At 35.4% G+C, this 25,237-nt stretch overlaps 1 protein-coding gene and 1 pseudogene across 1 annotated transcript; both read left to right on the forward strand.

The window, feature by feature from the left end:
* Positions 1 to 6,796: 6,796 nt before the first annotated feature.
* On the forward strand, positions 6,797 to 7,706 carry LOC139440099 (olfactory receptor 6C3-like; annotated as a pseudogene).
* A 13,961-nt stretch (positions 7,707 to 21,667) lies between these two features.
* On the forward strand, positions 21,668 to 22,606 carry LOC101421130 (olfactory receptor 6C1-like). Its single transcript, XM_004448164.2, has one exon. It carries the CDS (start codon positions 21,668 to 21,670, stop codon positions 22,604 to 22,606), a length of 939 nt encoding a protein of 312 aa, XP_004448221.2.
* The last annotated feature ends 2,631 nt before the right edge of the window (positions 22,607 to 25,237 follow it).

Genomic DNA, 25,237 nt, shown 5'->3' on the forward strand with positions numbered 1-25,237 from the left:
CTGTTCTGTCGTTTCCAGATCAGATGTTATTTCTTTGGAATTAATAATTCTGCCTTCAAGCAATTAAAATTTGCACTTTTGTGCCTCCAAATTTTTTCAGGTTTTCTTCTTTTATAAAGAGGTACTGGGGATTGTACCCAGAACCTAGTACAGGTGATTCAGGCATGCAACCAATGAGCAACAACCTCTCCTCACTAATGTATTATCTCATTTATGTCCTTCATTCCCATAAGGTCTGTTACTTTTCTTTGCAGGCTTTCAATTTGTTCCTTATGCCTACCAAGTGTCTTCTTAATATCCTTTATTCTTTAGTCATATTTTCTCTAAATTCTTTGAATTGATTTAAGAGAGTTGTGTGATTAACCCTGATCAATTATTTTAAATCTTATTTCTTCATATTTGATTTGCTCCTTTGGCTGAGCTATCTCTTCTTGTTTCCTAGAATAGCTTGCAATTTGTTGCCAATGTCTAGGCATCTGAATATGTTGGTGAATTTATACTGATAACCAGTTAATCTCTCTTGCTTGTTTTTTTCTTTTTTTTCCCCTCAGGCTCTTCTTTGATATTTGGTTCAACTTATTCTGTCTTATAATTTCTCAGCTTCAGTTATCAAATTCATGCCAGGGACTCATTAATGGTGTTCAGATATTCTTCCAGGGTACAGTGAGAACCAAAAGCCATTTTTGCACAAGCAATTTTCTATACTGGCCAGCAGATGGCACTCTTTGGCATACTTTCCCATGGAAACATTTCACACTCCATTTTCCTGTGTTTTGGTTTAGCCATAGCTGAGATTCAAAGCAGGATTTGCTGACCAAATTCACTAAAAAAAAAAAGCTACATGAACTACTCCTCCTTTGCTCATTGTAACAGATGACAGGGAAAAAGATGTCTTTTAACCTATCGGTTAGCTGCAGTGTGGCAGGGGTTATATCCCAGGTTAATTTCTTGTGTGTAGGGGAGAGAGCCCTTCCCAACCACCACAGGGGATTGATAACTCACATTTGTTGTTCTGGGTTCTTTGTCTCTCTATCACTCACATTCCTGGGTGTTTTGTAGCAACTGTTTTGCTGACTCCAAGAGCAGGTCCTTCGAACAGCTTTTTCCTCTTCTGAGTTTAGTCCTGCCTACCTAACCCAAAGTCATCCCCCTGGACCTCTATCCTGTGTTATTTTATTTTATGTTTTTCTTTTTCTATTCAGACTTAATAAAATTCAGAGAAGGTAATGTAGAATCAAACAAGAGAGATAGTTTAATTTAGCAGGTTTGACTGATGACTCACAGTTGAAAGTTGTGTTATTTACCTTCCTGCTTCTCACTTACCTGCTCAAAATCACTGCAATTGAATCATCATCACATTCACTCTGTTGACTGCTCACCTCAAGACTTCCATTATTTTTTCTTGTGTCATTTTCCCACAGAAATCTCTTTTAAAAATATATACATCCCTAAATTTCTGGTTTTCTGGCTCCCGGGGACAAAAACATTGCCTACAGCAGTTGTCCTGCTCAAGATTTTTTTTTAATTTCCTCTCTGGAGCATCTGAATTTCCCTGCTATAAGCTATGTCCTATGAATACTGTGTTGCCATCTGTAGGCCCCTGCAGTACACACCATAATGAACAGCAAACTCCACACAAAGTTTGTTATGGAGCTGTGGGCTCTCTCCCTGGTGTGCACAGAATCCAATAAACTAACACCAGCATTTTGAGAAAAGGATTTGAATTGCAAATTGCAATATTGGCCTTAAGGAGACAGGATTTAAGCTCAAATCTGTCTCCCAGATCTGAGAATTGGAGTTTTTATGGGATGGGAACAAGGAAGGTGGGAACAGTGATGAGGATTTGGGCTAGCATAGTCTAATTGGTTATTTATAGAATTAGCCATATATTGTAGAAATATGCTGGCCTACTAGATCTTCTTTGTTGAAGGACTGCCTGCCTTTTATTTGTTTCTGATGTCCCCTTATCTCACACTCTTTGGTTCCTGGGAGCGTGAGTTCTTCAGATCCGAGGGGTTATTTAAGGGATCAGAATTTGCATTTCTGCCCATGCTCCCATTTATAACTTGTGGACTGTTTTTTTTTTTTTTTGCCTGTAAAACAAACTGAAGAAAGAAAAGTTTACAAAAACAGAGAACATTCCTACAAACTGATTTTTGGCTGCCCATGGTTTCACTTTGAGAAGGCAACAAGATTCAATTCATATCTCATATAAACAATAATACATTTAGGATGGGTTAAAAATGTAAAAAGCAAAACCATAGAGATATTAAATTAAGGCTGATAGTTCTATAGAATTATGAGATATGCTGGGAAGTTTTTTCTAAAAAGAACATGTCACCAAGAATTAAAAATAGACTCTAAAAACTTTTTGAGAAGAACCTCACTGTAAAAACAATAAAAGATAAGGAGAGACTCTGAAAACACGTTGCAACTGATTAGACATACCAAGTGTTTATATCTGTAAAATGGAATTGTCTCTTACTAATAAGCAAGAAAACAATCAACCCAGTGGAAAATGAACAAAGGCTATTCATATAAAAGAACTACAAAAATTAAAGAGATATTTATTCTCAATAATATTAAGTTGATAATACGAAAATTTAGAGACATCTGTTGTGAGATTGGAATGGCAAATGAAATTACTAACCATCTTGAATTGCTTGAGCTTCCATTTTTTCCAGGGAGTTATAAAGAAGAAACAGAGTTTAACAGATCAAGCTGACATACCAATAATTCTTTGTGGTAACTTTAAGGAAAGGTGCAGAACAAATTTATTGAGCTAAAGTTGCATTAATGCAGGAGCAGCACCAAAAGAGGATTCTGTTTAAATAAGTGAGCTCAGTGAACAACTTATATGGCTGCTTGAGAAAGACAGAGCTATGCAGGACTGGGGAAAGATAAGAGGACATGATTTATGCTTGGTACTTGTGTTCCACGAGCTGTGTGGGCTACGGGTGCTGTTTGGGCTGGGAGTCCTTGAGGCCCAATTTGTTAATTAGCAAACAGGATGGGGATGTAGTGGTCTGGTGAAGGTTAGCAGGCCTTGCTAGTGTGACTGGAACCCTTTGTTGTAGTTTGTGCTCTCAGGGTGAGAAAGAGTTTTATCAGTCACAACTCTGTAATTTATTAAGCACTTACTATAGCCTAATTAATGTGCTAAGCACTTTTATATAGTATCTCATTTAATCTTTACAAGAGCCTATGAGTTAGACAATTCATTTTCTTGTGTTATAGGTGGGGGAACTGATGTGCAGAAAGGCTAAAAAATATTTTGCAAGCTTACAAAGACGTTGAATCACTTTAACTTCAACACTGTGTTCACTAATCTACAGTACATTTCTCATTAAATAAATTGTAGTATAATTGTTTTTCTTTCTGAATGTACTCTTTCACACGATTGATTTCATATTCTGGTGAGTAGGATATGATGAAAAGGACTTACTTTTGCCTGTCAGAAGGACATGTTTAAGTATCTATCAAAATTTAAAACTCCCATCTGTGTCTTAGAATAGTTGTCAATATGCAAAAGAATCCATAAGGATCAATTGTAGCCTTATAACTCATCATATAAAATTGGTTAAAACCTAATTTTCTAACTCTTAACAAACATGGCAATTATTCAAATACATGAGTCTCTTTTCATAGTCAGTCTATGGATTTGCTAAAAAAGAATGCCTTCTATTTAGGTAACTTCACAAGGAATGATAAACATCACATATTGTTAATTTTAATAAAAGAAAACTGCATATTTATGTGGTATAATATCATTAGTGTTAAAGAAAAAATCTAAGTATGTGAATATTTAGAAAAATATCTGGTAGAACAGAAAATAAATGTTCACTATTGATTCTTACAATACTATGTATGCATTACTTTGAAAATTGAAAAATAAATTTTAAAAACCTAGAGTTTCAATTATTTTTCTGATTTTAAATAGTAAAATGCTTTTAAAAATTTATTTATTCATTTGTTGTGTCTGTTAGAAATGTACAAATGAATAAAACATGGGTACTACCCTCAAAAAAGTGACCTTGTGGTGTACTTTAGTCCTGGAATAACCATCCCCAAAGGAATTCAGGATAAATTATCTCCTGAGAGTAAACCAACACCATGTGCGAGTAAGGAAAAATGAAGCACAGTCAAAAGGAAACCAAGTGGGAACCGATGTAGTTTGGTGGTTGAGCGCTTGCCTTCCATGTATGACATCCTGGGTTCAATCCACAGTATCACCTAAAAAAAAAAAAAGAAAGAGAAAAGAAAACCAATTGATGACATAAGATCACTGATACATTTCTATTACTATCTTGTTATATTGCTTTGCTTTCCAGAAAAGTATAGGTCATGGCATCACTCACATCTTTTGAATTTATCTCTTTTTGTACCTTTTGTTTCTTGTCTCCAGCCTCTGGAGAATTTATTCAGTGACCTGAGAAGGCAATATTGTTTCATTTTTGTGTACTATTGGATCTACATTTTATCAAAGAGCACTTTGAAATATTTTACCTTCCAGTTGTTACTGTAAAGTGACATTCCACGAAATTTACTGAAAAAATGCTCAGGATTACAATAATTAGTTTAGTATTGGTGTCTAGGTCCAGAACAATATTTGTCTTTATGTGCAAACATAAAAGAGAAATATTCTAAAGGAGGCTGTTAGGAAACTTATATAATTTATCCTGTGTCTTTTCTATGTGAGAAGTTTTTACATGATAGAGGCAGAAGTGTATTAATGACAAAAAGAATCTCATGGATTATAGTATGAAAGCATTGCACTATATTCCATTTTCTAAAGTAAATTAAGAAAAACCAAGATTTATATTTCTACCTGGAATCACCAGACTTATAGTGAGTGGGTACCATCTTTGACAATAAATATTTTTGTCTTTCTACCATCCATTAATCTACATTGTGGAAATAAGTTGCAAAGATCACAAAATTAACACTTTAAAATATGTATTTTTATTAATTTTGTATTGTGATATGTTTCAGTCTTTTTTAAAGGCACAAAAACACAGTTTCTGCTACTTGGTCTGTCAGATTTTGCAGCAATTGTATATTCCTAAAGGAAGAGATTGGCAAGTGCTAGGGAACAAAATGAAACATGAAAGATAAAAAGGCATGATGCCAGTTTTGCTACTTACTCCCTGTAAATAAGACTCACTGCTGAGTCTAGCCAGTGAAGGACATTTTTGTATGTTTTCCTTCCTCAATGCCTGCTGACTCACCCAGTTCATGCAATAGAAAAGGAGTAATGCAAATAGTATTGAGACCTTATATCAAGGCATAATTCAGGTTCTGAAAGACAAAAAACAAAACATAAAATTATAAAGCCTGCTTTTTAGCAAATTCTAGCTTCTATAAAGTAAATACTGGAGAATTTTTTATTTCTTCTAAACAAATGGTCTTTTAGAAAGGGAACAAAATTATATTTTCACATCAAAACCTTCATTATGAGTTCATTCTTGTCCTTGGACAAGTTAAAGAGTAAAATAAAAAGTTACTACATTAAGAAAAAAAAGTCACTGCAATAATTGTTAATTCCAATAATGAAAAAAAAATTGATATAAAGGAATAAGTATGTTGTAGAAATATAGTCAAAATGTGATTCTATGATGGTATAGATTCATCTCTGCTTTCTGTTTCCTTTGTCACAAATAAAGAACTTAACTCATTTAACTTGTTCATACGTCAAGCCATGCTTGTCCTATATTTCTGTGATTTCTATTGGTTAATAAAAGGAAATCTATTAAGAAAAAATAATCAAAATGATCATTACTATAAACTTCCAACAAAGCTTTATGTTCCAGCCCTCTATCATGTTTTGCTGCCTTAGCATCCTTTTTGCCAGGACCTCTAGGCCTCTGCTCTAGCTTTTAGCCCACTTCTATGCCCAGGCCTCAGTGTACATCAGTTAGCTCACCCAAATACTATCACCACATGCCCCACTCCACACATAAACTTCCCCAGGTCCCACAGCTGGTCCCAAATGATAAGCAGCCCATTTTCCCTAATACTCCAACCCCTAATCCCTTTCCTTTTTTACTGCTTTAAACTACCTGATACTTTACTCCTTTAGGAAACCTACTAACCACCACTGTAGACCACAATAAAGGAAGGCACAGCCCATGGGTCCCTCTCTGCCTGCTAGTCTGCTCCTGCGGGTGGGTTCCCACATCATCCCGTGGTGCCCCTCCCCCCTGGCGCTGTAATTACTAAGCTACCTTATTTCAGGCCTTATTGTTCTGGCTCTCCATTCGTGACATGCCAGACAACCACCCAAACCCAAATTTAGAATGCTACTCATCAATTTGAATCACCCTATATGATAATAAAGTTTTTTTTAAGGCACCAGAATTAATACTCAGAATTAGATATTGCAGTCGTATAAACACACAATCTTGGAAACTGGAATACAGTATCTCCATTTGTAAACTACAGACAAAATTAGTATATATTTGTGTGTAAGCTTATAATTCAAAGATATAATACAAATGTAGTAAATTTGGTTATTTGTAGGAGTTATATGTACAGTCACTGATATGATGACTTTTATATTAGTTCTATGGTTACAGGTAAACCTTTCAATAGAGGATGTGTGAATTTTTTCTGTTCTAATGGGAGTGAGAGACATTAGAGAAATGCATAAAGGATAAACAGGTCATTACTTCAATTCATTGGTGTTATTAATACCAATAGTCATATCTCTAATTCCTTACCTTTCCCTTATTCTTTTTTTTCATTTTTCACCCTTAGATTTTGCTGAAAGAGAAAACAAAGCAAAACAAAACAAAACATGAGAAACCCCATGGTGTTTACAAAGTTCATACTCTTAGGCCTATCAGACAACCCAGAACTTTAGGTTGTGATTTTCATTTTTTTATTTGTAGCTTATGTATTGATTGTCTCTGGAAACCTGACATTAATCATCTTCACATGGATGGATTCTTGTCTAAAGACTCCTGTGTATTAATTCCTCCTGAATTTCTCTGTAGAAGTTATATTTACCACTGTTTCAACCCCCAGATTTCTGGAGCAATTATTTTTAATGTCAAGAATATTTCTTACAATGATTGTTTAGCTCGCTTATTTTAATTTTGCTACTTGAGCATGTCTGAATATTTTCTTCTAACAGCCATGTCTTATGATACAAGCTTCTGTGTTAGCCACAGCCATGGGTAAGAAAATCTGCACCCTGCTTCTCCTTTCCTCATTACTAGGGTTCCTCACCATTCACCCACCACTCATGCCTATCCTCCAGCCAGATGTTTGTGCTTCCAAAGACAATGATCCCTTTTTTCATGACTATTTTCCCATATCATACAACTCTCCTAATCAGATACCTGACATTTAGAGAGGAGCAGCTTTTTCTTTGCTTTGCTACTCTGCTGTTCATGCTGGCAATGATTCTGTTCTATATGGGCAAGGTTAACATTCTGAGAATCCTATCTACCAACCACAGGAAAGGCTTTCTCAACTTGTTCTCCTTACATGATTATCCTTCCCATCACTAATGGAAGCTACATATTCATATATGTCAAGCCTTCAGCAGAGAAAAGAAAATCACAGATGGAATGAATAGCTCTTCTCAACACTTCAGTCCCCCTATGCTGAACCATTTCACGTACACCCTGAGGAAACAGCAAGTAAAACAAGACTTCAATGATTTTGCCCACAAATCAGTGTTTCCTGCAAAAAAAGAGTGAAAGTATATATTAAAATGAATGAATGTTATTGTAAAGGTTAAATAAAGAAAAAATGTAATTCTAACCTTCTTTTAATCTCTATTATTCTCATATCAATCTCAGTCACTGCCAAAGCTTAGTTCATTTGCTTAAACTTTCTTTTTAGCCTGTTAGGGAGTATGGTTTGTATTTCTTTAAAACTACCTGTGGCTGCATGTATACTTTGGTTTGCAATTCAGCACAGAAAACCAGTGACTACAGAACATAAATCAGTTTGCTGATTATTTGAGTAATAAAAATATGTTTTTTTTCTATAATGGCTCAAAATAGTAAATACTGTTTTAATCAACTTACTCTTAAATTTTTTCTTCTGTTGCTAATATCTTTAAAAATAATTTCTTCTTTAAAATTATAGGAAATATGAACTAAATTGAATATCTGCAGCACCACATTTTTCACACACTGTCTTCAGTATTTGTTCAATTCTTCCCACTCACTTGATATGGGTGTTTATTTTCCCACTTATAATTCATTTGAAATTCATATTACCCATATCCTACTTATGTAAAGGCATGTGTTATGCCTAATATCATATATTTACCTGCTTATCTGGGTTTTATTTTGAAAATGTGTAAAAAGATGTGTGTTTAGCTAGCCACCATTACCCGTATGGAAGTTGGAACTCTGATATGAGTTCAAAAAATAATAACTCGTTTGTTTTAGGTGAATCCTGGTGCTGTGGAGAGCTTTTAGACCAGACCATGAAGGGCCTGGGATGCCACACTGCAGAGGCTGGACTTTTTCTTCAGGACAGTGTAAGTCAGGGATGAGTTGTCAGCAGGGAGGACTCCAGTAAAAGGATTAATGCTGGTGGGACAAGGTGGCATCTGAGTAAGTACATCTTCATCATTGTTCTTACAAAGGACCAGCTGTGTGGTGACAGAGTCCTGCTGGAGCAGGCGGTTTCGGGAACCTGCAGGACAGGAGGTGTCTGGACATCAATCTGGCAAGACTGCAGCAGAATTGGTGCTTGCTCAAGGTAGAACTGCAGGTTTCTAACACTGAACTCAGAAGCCATGGGAAAGTAAATCCATTCCCCCTAGGGCTAAGAGCCATGGCATTCACTGAGAACTGCCAGTCGTTGCCCTGAGTTTCCAAGCCCCATGTTCCCAAAACACATGAACCCCAAACCTGTGTCCCTTGAACTCCCATTCCCCATGTTTCAAAGACCTACATACCCTGAGTTCATACTCTCTTGGGCCTCTGTTTCCCAAGCACAGCACTCCCAGAAATCTGGCATTGCCCTACCTCTCTGGTCTTGGGCTAACTCTGAGAATGGGAGAGTTTAGATGGGGGGTACAGAGGGGCCCAAGGAGTGCACATTCAATTTTCTGGTCCCCCCTTTTATTGAGCTTGGAGGAATAGATCAGCTGACTTGGGGAGAGCCTAGGAAGAGAGGAGAGGTGAATCTGCAGAGAGCCTGATTTACCTAAATGCCCTAGGATAGGAAACTTGGTCTGGGAGAAGGTGGAGTCAGAAAATTAACTAGCCCGCTTGTAGCACACCTAAGGGAGAGGGACGGTAGGACATGCTCTACAGGTTCCCAATAGCATAATTAGGGATCCTGGCAAGGGGTAGGTGCTCTCTCAAGAAATTAAGAGACATTATTTTCTCAGGTGATTTGGTTCACCAGGGACCCATTTGAATTTCCTACAGATTGGAACATTGCATAAGGAAATATGACCCATCCATATGTTGTCTACAAAAAACTCATCTTAGCTCCAGGGATTCAAGGAGACTGAAAGTGAATGGCTGGAAAACAATCTTATAGGCAAACAATAACCAAAAAAGGGTAGGTATAGCTATATTAATATGAGACAAAATAGACTTTAATGTCAAAACTGTTGTGAGAGACAAAGATGGACACTACGTATTAGTGAAAGGGATAATCTTTCAAGAAGAAAGAACAATCATAAACATTTATGCCCCTAAAAAGGGCACTTCCAAATACATGAGACAAACACTGGAGAAACTAAGTGAAGGAATAGATGACCCTACAATTATAGTGGGGGGGGCATTAACACTCCACTATCACCATTGGACAGAACATCTCAAAAGAGAATCAATAAAGAAGCAAAGACTTTGAACAAGATATTAGAGTATCTGGACCTAATAGGCATGTACAGAGCATTACACCCAAATACAGCAGGATAAACATTTTTCTCAAGTGCACATGGATCATTCTCCAAGATAGGACATATGCTACACCAAAAAGGAAGTCTCAATGGATTCGGAAAGATCAAAATCATAAAAAATAATTTCTCTGATCACAGTGGAGTAAAGCCAGAAATCTGCAAATGCCAGAGGCCCAGATTTGGCACCAAGATATGGAAGTTAAACAACACACTCTTAGATAAACAGTGGGTCAAGATGGAAATCTCAACAGAAATTAATAACTACCTTGAAACTAATGAAAATGATAACACAGCATATCAAAACCTATGGGACACAGCAAAAGCTGTACTGAGAGGGAAATTCATAGCCATAAATTCTTACATCAAAAAAGAAAAGCTAAAATTGAAGAACTAACTGAACAATTGGAGGAATTAGTAAAAAAACCAACAAACTAACCCCAAAGAAGGAAGAAAGGAAGAAATAGCAAAGATCAGAGCACAACTAAATGAAATTAGAAAATAGGAGAGCACACACAAAAAATAAAACGAAGAGCTGGATCTTTGAGAAGATCAATAAAATTGACAAACCCTTAGCTAAGCTAACAAAGGAAAAAAGAGAGAAGATGCAAATACACAAAATAAAAAACTAGAAAGGTGATATTACCACTGACCCACCAAAATAAAGACTCTCATAAGAGGATGCTTTGAAAAACTCTATTCCAACAAAAACAACAATTTAGAGGAAATGCACAAATTCCTAGAAACATAAAAGCAGTCTACATTGACAACAGAAGAAATTAGTGATCTCAACATAAATCACAAGTAAAAAAATAGGTCATTAAAAACCTCCCAAATAAGAAGAGTCCTGGGCCAGATGGCTTCACAGGTGAATTCTCCCAAATATTCCAGAAAGAAATAACACTAATTTGCTTAAACTCTCCCAGAAAAGTGAAATAGAAGGGACATGGCCTAATTCATTTTATGATACCAACATTACCCTAATACCAAAGCCAAACAAATACACCACATGAAAGGAAAAATACAGACCAAACTCTCTCGTGAACCTAGATGTGAAAATCCTCAACAAAATACTTGCTAGTCATATTCAGCAACACATTAAACAAATTATACACCATGTCCAAGTGGATTCCATTCCTGGTATGCAAGGGTGGTTCAACATAAGAAAATCAATTAATGTAATACACCGCATAAACAGATTGAGTTAAAAAAATCACAGGATCATATCAACAGATGCAGAAAAAGCATTTGAAAAAATTCAGCACCCTTTCTTGATAAAAACACTGCGAAAGAAAGGAATAGGAATATCATCTGAACTTGATGAAGGGTGTATATGAAAAACACACAGCTAAGATAATTTACAATGGGGAAATCCTAAAATCTCTCCCTCTAAGATCAGGAACAAGACAAGAATGCCCAATATCATCCCTTCTATTTAAAATTGTGTTAGAAGTACTTGCTTGAGCACTGTGGCAAGAATCAGGTATAAAAAGGATCCAAATAGGTAAGTAAGAAGTAAAAACTTCACTATTTGCAGATGACATGATCCTATACATAGAAAGCCATGCGAAGTCTACAACAAAGCTTAAAATTAGTTCAGTAAAGTCACAGGTTATAAAATCAACACAAAAAAAATCAGTAACATTTCTGTACACCAATGATGAGCAATCTGAGGGGGAAATCAAGAAACAAATACAATTTATGAAAGTAAATGAAAAAATCAAATACCTAGGAATAAATTTAACAAAAAATATAAAAGACTTATACAGAGAAAACTACACAAAGCTGTTCAAGGAAATCAAAGAAGACCTAAATAAGTGGAAGAATTTTCTTGTTCATGGATAGGAAGACTAAATATTATTAAATGTCTATTCTACCAAAATTGATCTACAGATTCAATTCAATCCCAATAAAAATCAACACAGCATTTTCTAATGAACTGGGAAAAGTAACTATGAAATTTATTTGGAAAGGAAAGAGGCCCCAAATAGCCAAGACATATTGAAAAAGAAAAATGAAATAGGAGGAATCACACTCCTGGACTTCAAAACATACTACAAAGCTATAGTAGTGAAAACAGCATGGTATTGGAACAAGGAAAGACACACTGACCAATGGAACCAAATTGAGAGTTCTGACATAGATCCTCATATATACAGTCATCTGATATTTGACAAGGCCACCAAGCCCACTCAACTGGGAGAGAATGGCCTCTTCAACAAATGGTGTCTAGAGAATTGGATATCCATATGCAAAAGAAGGAAAGACGGTTACTATCTCACACCTTATACAAAGATCAACTCAAGATGGATCAAAGACCTAAGTGTAAGAGCTAAGACCATAAAGACCTTGGAAAACAAGGTAAGGAAGAATCTACAGGACCTTTTAATAGGAAATGGCTTTATGAACATCACACCCAAAGCAAGAGCAGCAAAAGAACAAATAGATAAATGGGACTTCCTCAAATTAAAGCCTTCTGCACCTCAAAGGAGTTTGTCATGAAAGTGAAAAGAGAGCCTACAGAATGGGAGAAAATATTTGGTAACCATATATCTGATAGCAGACTTATATCCTGCATATATAAATAACCCCTATATCTTGAAAATAAAAAGACAAACAACACATTTAAAAAAGGGGTAAAAGATTTGAACAGATGCTTCTCCAAAGAAGAAATACAAATGGCTAAAAAGCACATGAAAAAAGGCTCAGAATCAATAGCTATTAGAGAAATGCAAATCAAAACTACAATGGGATGACCTCTTACTCCCATAAGACTGGCAGCTATCAAAAAAAAGACTACAAGTGCTGGAGAGGATGTGGAGGAATGGGAACACTCATTCACTGCTGGTGGGAATGCAGAAGGATCCATCCATTCTGGAGTACTGTTCGGAGGTTTCTCAAAAATGTTAGCTACTGATTTGCCATATGATCAGCAATTCCACTGCTGGTATATACCCAGAAGATCTGAAAATAAGGGTACAAACTGATATATACACACCTGTTCACAGCAGCATTGTTCACTATTGCCAAAAGTTGGAATCAACCCAAATGCCTAACAACAGATGAATGCATAAATAAAAGGTGGTATATAGATACAATGGAATATTACTCAGCTATAGGAAGGAATACAGTACAAACCCATGGGATAACATGGATGAATCCTGAGGATCTTATGTTGAGTGAAGCAAGCCAGGCATTGAAGGACATATATTACATGACCTCTCTGATATGAAACAAGCAAACTGAGCTATCTCAGAAAGCCAAAGACTGGAAGATAGGCTTAAAGGAATTTGGGGGTGGGGGAGGTTGTGAGCTGATGCCTACACAGTTGATAGCTATAATAAGCTGGAGGTAAGTGTTTGTACAGGTAAGGGATAATATGTGGGCATAGGGATAACTTTGGAGGGGGTTTTGTGGGCTTGAGGGGGGCTAGGGTTGGGAGGATGGGTCAAATGACCCAAGGAATTGGGGGGAATGCTGGGGGGAACTGTATAATATGGGAGAATGTCAGGTATATAGTTGAAACTATATTGTTGAGAAAACTCTTTAGAAAATATAATAAGGAAGGATCACATGTTTAAGGTGCTTAAGGGGGTTCATCTGGTACAGGGGCAAGCTTCTAGGAAGTATGTGAGTGCTCATTTTGTCATAGTGTGTTATATCATTGTAGGAGACCAATACAATGAGTGTGAAGGTGTACTCACATCCTGGGGAGACCTGATGCTCCCAAAGAGAGGGAATTGTGTCTCTTGAGAGAATCACTGGCTCCCAGTTAGTTAGGGCAGTCTAGTATGTCAAGCCCTCAGCATTGTTCAGTATCTGTAAATCTGGTTCCACAAGTAGTGAAGATTGATTGTCATGGTGTGCCCTAAGGGGAGAGGAAGAGAGCTATAGCATGGATGGAAGCAGGGCAACTCAGGGTGCAGTGGAAGTGATTCTCAAGATCATGCAATGATGGATATAGGACGTGTTAACTTCAATCTAAAGTGTATAAAAGTCTATAAACTAAAATGTAAACCATAATGTAAAACATAAGAAAACAAAAAATTTAGAAATTTGTACAGTCTAAAATATAAACAATAATATAAACCAAAATGGAACCACATTTGATAGCTATGTTTCAAAATCTGTGCTTCAGCTGCAGGAAATATAACATGAATATGAAAATGATCATTGCTGGGGAAAGGGGAAAAGGGTTTGATGTTGGATATCTGGGAGTTCTGTATATTGTGTATGTGAATTACTGTGATCTAAAACTTTTTGAAGACAAAATTAAAAATTGGAGGAAAAAAAGGCTGTAGACACTGAGGAAGAAATGAAAGTGCATTGCCACTGTACAAACTGGACAACACCTATTACAGTGATGAAAGGCAAAACATTAAAAACAAAGCTTTATAATATTTTTTCATTTTATTAATACACTGATTTATTTTAGTATTTCTAAATTACTATGTATTCTATTTCTAAACTTTAAATCCATCACTGTATTTCAATTTGCTATTAATTGAATCTGGCCATATATTCGGATTCATTGTTGAAGAAGTTTTGGACCACAGAGAGGTTCAACTATGGCAGGGGAAGAATTCTGGTGTGGGGCATTATTGATGGGGGGCACATGGGTAGGGAGGATTTATCCAGAGCATGTATATAGGGGACATAAATATGTTATGACATATGTTTTATATTTTTATAGTGGTTACAGTTACAAACATCAACTGAGGGAGTGCTGAGTTTCCACCCATGGAGCTCTGTCACATTCCCCAATGGAACAACAATAAGCCCCCAAGTGCAACAGCAAAGATCAATAAGGATGGATGGTCCAATAATGAGTCCTTTATACTGATGACTGTGCTTAGGAGTCTGTGTGTCTGAGATGAACTAGACCTAGAGGTGTAGGGTGCCTAAGAGTTACCTCCTGAGAGCCTCCATTTTGGTCAATTATGGCCACTCTCTAAACCATGTATGTAAATGCATTACCTTCTCCCCAATGCAGAACATGACCCTGGGGATGAACCTCCCCGGTGCCGAGGGATTACTACCAATCACTAACTTGGGAAGCAACTAGAAAGAGACCTCGAATAAAAGAGTTAACTCAGACCAGCAGAATATCTCAGCCTACTTATTGGATCAAGTGTTCAAAACTGTTTTTCGACCTTGAATAAAAGAGGGAAATGACAAAGACAAATGAGTTTATATGGTTAAGAGCCTTCCAAAATGAGTTGGGAGGTCTTCAGATGGGTCACACTTACACACACCTCAGCAGGACCCCAGAAAAAGCCAAAGTAGATACAACCCTAGGTACAGGTTCTCTTTAAGGCTCAGATCCACAGGGTATATGGTCATGGCACATGGACTCAGAATTCTGTGCCAGGTCAGAGGGCCCTATTTTGGACTTTGTGCTCCTGAGTGTGATGAAGCTGGATTCACATGTGTCTTTTCTACACATGCCTCTTCTGTCACTTTTACTGAACCTGTGGTTGGTACTAGGGATGGTCCATATTCAGGAGACTTGAATCTCTGGAATTCCCATGTGTCAGCAGGGCCCTGAGCCCCAGCAGTGGTGACTCCTATTCTCTGGTTCATTGGTCTTAATCAGGTCAGCTAACAGGAAGGTAAATATGGTCAACCACCCCACCAAGGAATCAAGAGTGCCTACAACTGCAAGCTGAGGAATTGTATTCATCACACATGTGGAATCTAAGCCCCCTCTTTTTCTAGAGGTGGAGAGGATATCACCATCCCAGGGCCAAAGAATGGACAAATAAAATATGGACTAGAGTGGACTGACTGATATTCTACTATAAAACAATTGTGATGAGTAATAGAAGAAATTTTAGCATTGAGGTGCAGTAAGTGGCCATGGTAGCTGCTAAGGGCAGGGAGAGGGAAGAAGAGATGTGATGTAGGGGCATTTTTTTGATTTTCTGTTGTCCAAAATGATATTGCAGGGTAAATTCTGGGCTTAATATATCCTGCCATAACCCACTGAATGTACTGGGGGAGAGTGCAAATTACAGGGTAAACTATTATCTATGTAGTGCAGCAGTGCCCCAAAATGTGTTCACCAAGTGCAATGACTGTGTCACAATGATGGGAGAAGTTGTTGGTATGGGAGGAGAGGGGCAGGGGGTGGAGAGTTTACGGGAACCTCATATTTTTTAATGTAACATTTTTTTGTGTGATATATGTATCTTCAAAAGAATACAATTTACAAAAATGATGTGGTGGGGGGGGTAGGGAGTGGGTTATATGGGTTTTTTATGTTTTTTAATTTAACATTCTTTGAGATCTATTAATTTTAATTTAAAAGTATATATAAAAAATAAAAGAAACACAAATTTAACAAAAAAAGGCTTGATACTCATCCTTGGTCATGACCTATTGAAGTGATAAATTAAAAGGAAGATCCCTTACCTGAATCTTATCAAAAGTTTCCATCTACAGAATAGTAAGAAATCATCGCCTTGAGTAAGACCTTGATTTGGGCTTTATCCTAGCCTCAAAATTGTGGGCTAATAAACTGCCATTGTTTAAGTCATAAAATAAAATTTAAAATAAAGAAGAGTAACTCTTCCATGACAGTACTTATTCTTTGACATTTGCATAACTAGATGTGTTCTATGTCATATCTTATTTAATCACCACAGTTACATGGAAAATTAGACGTGATACTCTCTCTTCTCCAAATTTATAAACTAATGTTCAGAAAATTCGAGTAACTTAGACCAACACTATTTTATTTCCATTTTTTACTCACATTACGTCAAAATTTGATCATAATGATAATATCTAAAGCAAGGAACAGAATATACTAACTCCGACTTTTAGTCTTGGCATATAAATTATAACGCTAATCTGCCAAAACAAGAAACTTAATTTTGCTATTTTTGGTGAGTGATAGGAGAAGGAGAAATTATAAAGTATTTGCAGGGTGAATGTACCAAAAATTATTAAGGGCAAAGCAGGTTAAAAATAATAAAGTTATTGTATTTAGTAAAATATGAAAGATTTCTGCCTTTAAAAATGGCATGGTAAAATGGATATAGATCGAGAATAAGAATTAAGGTAGTTGGTTTCAAGTCTGGAAAAATCAACCTCAAGGAGAAAATGTTCACACAGTGTTATTTGTTCGTTTGTTTCTGTCTCATTGGGGATTGTCCCCGAAACTTCCTTTTCCAATTTTGATACTAATGTCTTTTAGATTTTATATTCCTTAGTGTTTTATGTACATTCCTCTTCTGGCAATTTTGATTCACTGAGGTAATTCCCTTGAGCCAATGGAAGAGAGAATAGAAAAAGCTTTTAAGTAGCTCGTGCAAGTAAAATTGATGCAGAACCCAAGCCAGTTTCAAAGCACCATATGATATTTATTCACTTTTATATGTTTGCTCCTTTCTCACGCAATATAAGTAAAAAAATTTTTTCTCTCTGATTACAATGGAAATTTCAGAGAAAGCGTTGGTTATCAAAAGCAAACATGTTCAATCGAATGGGGGAGGACGATTTCCAGAAATCGGGTATTTGCTGCTGGTTTTACTACTCCAGTCATGCTCAGTGTTTGCCAGCCTGTGTGGAAAGCAGAGGTAAGTTTCAGTCCTATGGATGGCAATGGAAATCTCCCTATTCTTAGCAAGGATTCATTACTTATCAGCTTGAATTTTAATGAAATTAAAATAAAATTCATTGTGATTATAATTGGCGACTGGACACATTAAAATACATAAAAATTTGAGCATGTCTTGTGTTATCATATCAATTTATTCATCCTCATATATTTAAAGGCAAGAAATTACTGTCTCTATGCTCATGTGTTTCTAATTAAATACAGGCTATGTAGCAATTGTTTCAGGGAACAGGCTTTTATTTTTGGTAGTCTGAGATATATTAACACTTACAAGCTATATGAATTAATTTAAGTTATATATTCTATCTGAGTCTCAGTTTCCTCATTTGGGAACAAAGATGATAAAATTTCCATAGTGACTACAGGTACTAAATAAGATAATTTATTAAAATTCTTAGCATTCCGTTGGAAAAAAAATACCATTTACAACTCTTAACTACCAATAATATTCTTCCCAACTTTGGGAATAAATTCCACTTAAAGAAAAATTAAACTTAAAACAGTTGTTCTTTGGTTCCTATGAAACTCCACATGATATATGAATCACTTTCACTTACGTTATTATAATTAATTCGCAAAAAAATCTCGAAATTTCAACTACATTTTAAAAATTGAAAACTGAAACTGAAGAAATTAAATAATCCATTCAAAGTTACAAATACATTATGTTGTCCATTTGAATTTTTAATCTGCCTCTCTAACAGCAAAGCCCATGTATTTTCTGTGATAATAAATTATCCTTATAATTTCAAAAATAGCATATTAACAGTGGTCCTTGATACCATAATTTTATCAACAACTTATTACCTTTTGCTTTCTTGTTTCTGCATTAAATTATTGATTAACTTATAGATAGCTAATTAGTGTAGTGAAGTTGTGAGGCTATGAGTTGATATTCTCCATACCTATATGAGTGTCACTATTTTGAAATTATTATTAAATGTGATTTTACAATCTCTTCTGCATCTTGATTTATTTCTTTATACACTGGTATGTATTCTGAGAATTGAGCCTGACCATCTTTAGTGAAATGTGAAAACATCAATTATTCAGTTTTCTTCACAGAAATAGTACCCTAAAATAATTACAAAAAATACTCTAAGACAATTCAAATGAAAACAAGTCTGCTAACCTCTCAGTAAAGTCCCTTGTGGTAAATGTTTTAGTCAAGATGAGAGGTTGCAAATGAACCGGGTGGTCATTGCTCAGAGTCAACAATGATTGGACGGTGCTAGAAATGTACTTTAATGTAATGATGAAGCTGAACTGAACATTGTCCAAAATATTGAATAACATTCTCTTCCTCTTCTCTAAACCACATTAACCTAAACCAAAAGCAGATATTTAAATTAAGTATAGTATAAAGAAACAGGGTGCCATGATCATGAAGCAAGTTGTTTGGAGAAGCACCCTGTCCCAATTTTTCTTATTTTTAACTAAAGATAGGTCAATTGAGGAAACATATAGAAAGATGGAAAAAAGGAGGCTTCTGCAGTCATTGCATTATTAAGTGATCTAGATACCTACTCAGTGTCACAGAAAGCACTGAAGTGGAACCAAAGGCACTTCTCTCCATCTGTCAAAATGTCATCCTTTACTTCTTTGAACCTAAGTTGCCCACTAATAAAGATTTTATTTCTTAGTTGAGGTATTAAAGAAATTGCCATAATGTAATTTATGAAGAATGTTAATATTTACTTCACGGTAAAGATTTGGGAGGGCAAAATATAAGAATGTTTTGCAAATGAAACCCCTGCAGAGTCTCTTTAGCCAACATATTTTAAAAATATTAAATATTATTGTTAATTTGCATTTTGAGTGACTCATAGAATCTGTCTCAAGAATCTTTAGAAGATAAGTAAGAATGTATTTTAATGCAGTAGTGTAAAAAAATTTAAAGTTTGGTACTACTAATTCAACCAGGCAAAAAACATGGATCCACGCTCAGAACACTGAAATGATGAGTTAGTGGTTCAGAGGTATCTTTCACTACTCTACATTAATACGTCCTTGGGAGTGGGATGGATTAAGGCTCTAGGAAGCAAATATACTTTGCTAAGCATTGTCAAGCACTCTTTTACTTTAAAAAGCTGTGAATGAGGAAACCTCTTATCAGCCTTATTTGATGTTGGAAAATTAATATAATCCAATGAAAATTTATAACATTTTTAGAAAGAAAAAGAGTGGTATACCATCCCCAATCCTGTGGCATTGGATAATATTCTGCTAGAATTTCATTCTACCACTTTTCTCTGGTCCTTGAAGTCTAGCTATAGAAGTGCTAATTCCTTGTGATGTTCTCATGAACCCTCCCCATGTCTCTGCACACATTCCTTCCCAGCTCTTCAGACATTCACTCCTGCATAACTGTAATCAATAGCCAGGAAAGGATAGCCCTGGTATCAAAATTCAGAAAAGTGTTAAAACTAAGAGAAAATAGATACGTAAAGAGTTAAAAAAAGGCTTAAAATACAGTGTAATGATATATTACTTATTATAAAAATATAGATTTTAAATAAATCTGGTTTGCCAGAGTAAGTATATTATGGAAATTTTTTCTTGAGACTTGAATTGCACCTTTCCATTGATGAAAATGGGCTGTGTGATTTGGAGTTGCATGTAAAAATTGTGCTTTGAAAGAAAAGTGACTCCTGATGGAGGAAGAGTCATGTAACTGTAGCAGCAAGACAGTGACTTGAAGGAATAAATTATAAATTAAGTTAAAGGGAAGTGATTTTAAAATAATGTTTAATGAAGGTTTTAAAATTCATATAAGAATTAAGTTAGGTTTTCTTTACATATCCTTTGGTTTTAATTTGCTCAACAGAGAAAATCTGAGTCAAACACTATTGGAAAACTAGAATTAGTGGCAGGAACTTAAGTAATGTCCAGACTAGAAAAGCATACACAGAGAAGTGTAACTGTTGGCAACATGTCTTTCAAAACATACTCACCATCTATTTGTGGTTTGTTTGACCATTGTTTGATGTAAACCTATTATACCTGAGAAACTAAATTGTGTTGCAGTTTTTTGACAGTAAGAAACTAGCTGCAATTTTCAAGAATGCACAGAATAGCTGAGGAGTTCATGGGAGATTTCAGCATAGTGGTTTAATTGTGCAGGAATTGGGATGGATAATTATAAAGTGCTTACGGAGCCCCAAAATCTAGTGCTGTGGGATTATGGAAGGTGTTTATTGGCACTCATCCCTATGGAAATATAAATAGTAATATCTTTTAAATTTTATTTAAATAAAATAATCTAAACTTGCTGTTTAAAAATATGTTTAATTAATTAATTAATTAAAGTCAGTATTGTTGGCACACCTATCTAATTCTTGGACTAAGGACAATACTTTTGTATTAATAATAATATTATTATTAATAATAATAGTTATGTTTTCTATAGAAACACAAACAAATAGTCTGTGCAGCAATAATGTGTTATTCCTAATAGCGGTACTAGTTCTCCTGAAACATTATGACATATTGCCAGGGATTCAGGTGCAATTAGTTTCAGTTTTAAGTCTTTCCAGTCACTCTTAGTATAGTTTTCTTCCTCTTTCTCCCTTCTACTCCTAAAATTTGGAACTGATTGTGCCAGAGGCTTCAGTATCTATGATTCACAGTAAGTTTGTAGGAGTTAGAAAAGCTCTGTTTTAGCAAAAGTGGATAGATGGCTAAGGACAGAATAGTCAGCTTATAAAATTTTAAAAATATCGTTCCCATTAAGAAGAATTCCCAAGTAAATTAAATCTTTAGCTGACATAATTTCCTTGTGTATTATATATAAATGTAAACTCCAATAAACGAAAGAAAAAACACTGGGGGTTTTCAGTGTGGTTGGAGTGAAGAAAGAAAGGTGCTTCTCACTGAGGAAGGAACTTTGTGGAGACTTCTTTTTGCAAATTCAAGTCTACGTTAAACTTGCGATAATGAAACACTTTTGTGCCTTTTTATTCTAACCTGCCTTATCCCAAGAATTTTCAGCTTTCAAAGAGTGAAAATTAAAAGATCATTGTTATTATCAGGTTGCTCTAAATTTCCCTTGAGGGAATTCCAGCTCCACGCTTGGATATTTGTTAATCCTCTCATCTCTTCAAGTCTGTTTTTCCTGCTATGGTTGGATAGAAATAGCAAGAGTAACGCAAACAAGCAACTGAAGAATGAGAAACAACACAGAAGTAAGAGAATTTATCCTGCTGGGATTGTCAGATGACCCAAAACTTCAGGTTGTGATTTTTGTCTTTCTGTTCATCACCTACCTGCTCAGCATCACTGGGAACCTGACCATCATCACCCTTACTCTGGTGGATGCCCACCTCCAGACCCCCATGTATTTCTTCCTCAGGAATTTCTCCTTACTAGAAGTTTCCTTCACAACCGTCAGCATACCCAGGTTCCTGGGCACCATTATAACAGGAGATAAAACCATTTCCTTTAATGAGTGCATGGTTCAGGTATTCTTTTTCATTCTTTTGGGGGGCACTGAATTTTACCTTTTGGCTGCCATGTCTTATGACCGTTATATTGCCATCTGCAAACCCCTGCATTATGTGACCATCATGAATCGTGGAGTCTGCACGTTTCTTGTCTTCTCTTCATGGCTGATTTCATTCTTAATCGTATTTGCGGGGCTCATGTTGGTCTTAAAGCTTGATTTCTGTAGTTCTAATATTATTGACCACTTTGCTTGTGATTTTTTTCCCCTGCTGCAACTTTCTTGCACAGACACACAACTACTAGTGATTTTGGGTTTCTCCTGGGCGTTGTTTACTCTAATGTTCACTTTGGCATTGATAATCCTGTCCTACATATACATCATCAGGACAATTTTGAGGATTCCTTCTACTAGTCAGAGAACAAAGGCCTTTTCCACATGTTCTTCCCATATGATTGTCATATCCATCTCTTATGGCAGCTGCATTTTCATGTACATTAAAACTTCAGCAAAAGACAGGGTGTCTCTCATTAAAGGAGTATCTGTGCTAAACATCTCAGTAGCCCCTATGTTGAACCCCTTCATTTACAGCCTACGGAATCAACAGGTGAAGAGAGCCTTCATGGACATGGCCAGGAGGATTGTATTTTTCAGAAGCAAGTAAAAGATATAGTGTCAGTAATTAGAGTCATAATGAATGGCAACTTAAAAAATAAAAATGAATTTTCAGTAGCCTTTAAAAATAAAAATGCACTCTTTATCATCTTGATCCATTCTCTTGTTTTTTCTTAACAGTTTACAAGCATGTATCTTTAAGATATTTTCCACTGCTTTTGAAATATTTTCTTATGTTTTTGAATCTCTCCTCTTTTTAATAATGCTGTGAATCCCAATTTATTTAAAAATGATTATTTTGAAGACTAAAATTGTGTTGAGAATTTTGTTAGGAATTAAATGATTCCCAGAACTGTAGGAGTTGCTTATAAATATCGACATGATTCATCACTTACTATGTAATACAAATGTATTCTCGTGATTTTCATTAATTTTCTACCAAAATTCCTTTCTCTAATTTGCAGCTGTTCCCGGAAGTATGTGGAAAATTGCCATATTATTTAAAGTAAAATGTAAATATATTCATTTGAAACAAAGCTAAATAGTTTGTCATTTCTCACTTTAATAAGTTATGGCCATATAATTTATCTCTTTATAAAGAAGCGTTGATCAGTATTAATATATACACCTTAAATACAGATACTACATAGATCTCCATATTCCCTAATCCCATAATATTTTGATATATGGGTAGGTTGATATAATACATAGATGATAGATGCATATACATGCAAATATATCCTGTCAAAATTAATAAAGTAATAGAGAGTAGATTCCTAAGATAAATTGATTTTCTATAATTGGGGAAGAGGTAAGCTCTTTTCTGACTATCAGTACCTAAAGAATAACAAAATACATGTAACTCCTTTTCAAGTTTTGGGCAAGTGTGATATAGCTAATGTATCCTAAATAAAATAATTTAAGGTTAAATGTCATACAAAAGAAACTTTGACCAAAGCACACTTCTCCATTATATATAAAATAATTAGGATTTAATTTGTTAAATTTTTCTTTTCTAGTCATTATATTTAAGGTATTAATAAATGTTTAAAGTATTTTAGGCAAGAAATATATGTATGTGTTATGTATTTGCGTATGTGTAATTGAGTATGTATAACTCCTGTTTCATATTTTCCATTGAGGGAAAATAGATAGAAATTGAACTACATATTTAAATATATATTTTTATATTATTTATTTTTCCATGAAGTCTAATGCTGAAAGAAGAATTATAGATACTAAAAAATACTGTAAATTTCATCAAACACCGTTTTAGTAATAGAAATTAAAATGTAATCTATTCATCAATAGAGACTTAGCTCAAGACAGATTATCAGAGAAGTTTTAAGGAGACACAAACAGACTTCTGTAATTTATGAGGAAGAGAGAGGTTCATTTTAATTGGGGATATCTGCTGAGTCCCAAGAAAGAAGCATGTGTGTTTTACATAATATTGAGAAATTAATTATATTTTAACAGATGGTATTGGAAAGAATTTCAGATTTGGGGACGCTTTCTAAAAGATTTGAACAAATCCATGGAGTCTTGATATGTGTGTAGTACAGCAGGTTTTTTATTAAAACATTTACAAATTTACAAACACCTTATACATACCATTTAACCACTCCTCCTTCCTCTTGACATCACTGATAAATACTATTCATACAGATTTGCCTGTATTTTGTCATCCAAGAATATTACTATTTAGCTCTTATATCTGGGATTTTGATACATTTTGAATTAAATTTTGCAAATGATTTGAGACATGGGGCCACATTTATTCTAGTTCCAACTACGGTGCAGAACTGCCTTCCCCCAACCTCAGAAGAATTGCCAGAGAGTTTCACACCACATGAGGCAGGGATTACTGCCCCTAACCAGCAGGAAACAGCTACAGTCCTGAATAACTCCAAACAGAAAGGCCTCTCCATTGGTTCCAAGAAAGCTACCAGGTAAAGGTAGAAAAGCAACCAGTCAGGACAGCAAAGAGCAGGGGGCCCTGTGTGTGTCTATTTGGACTCTCCATATTCCTTATCTAGTTTTTGAAGTTACCTTAGCAAACTCAGGGAATTTAGAAATTTATGAAACTTAGTAGTACATAAACTATATAGCATTATAATTTTTGGGAAATGCTATCAGCATAGTCTGTAAAGTGAGGTGAATGATAAGGATGCCTACTATCACTCTATCACTGCATAATGTCAATGTTATACTGCAGGGTTTATCCATAATGAAGCAGACAAAAGAAAAATAAATGACAACCAAAAGGGATGGAAAGAAGAGTCCAAACCATTCATACTTGTAAATAACAAAATTATCTACACAGAGTTTAGTGTGTTTGCATTTTCAAAAAATACCTGGAACCATCCAATCCCAGAAAACTACTTAGCAAACAGGGCTCATTAAAGCCTTTGCTTAAGAATCACCACATCAAAGAGCATATCTAACCATCCAGTTTCACCCTACACTCTGTCAGCACTTCAGGATTCTAGGTAATCTTTAGCCTGATCTATGCTTTTTAGTTTCTTTTCCATAGTATTTTTACTATCTAACAAGTGTGAAAATATAATGGTAAATGACTTTACTAACCACCTTGATTTGCCTGAGCTTCCATTATATTCAGGGAGCTATGAAGAAAGAAAGGAAGCCAAATAAAGTAAGCTGATATACCAGTGGTCCT

Source organism: Dasypus novemcinctus, chromosome 12 (genome assembly GCF_030445035.2).
Source record: "Dasypus novemcinctus isolate mDasNov1 chromosome 12, mDasNov1.1.hap2, whole genome shotgun sequence".
NCBI lineage: Eukaryota > Metazoa > Chordata > Mammalia > Cingulata > Dasypodidae > Dasypus > Dasypus novemcinctus.

Coding starts and splice junctions, on each gene's coding strand:
- LOC101421130 (XM_004448164.2), top strand. CDS start 21,668: ATGAGAAACAACACAGAAGTAAGAGAATTTATCCTGCTGGGATTGTCA.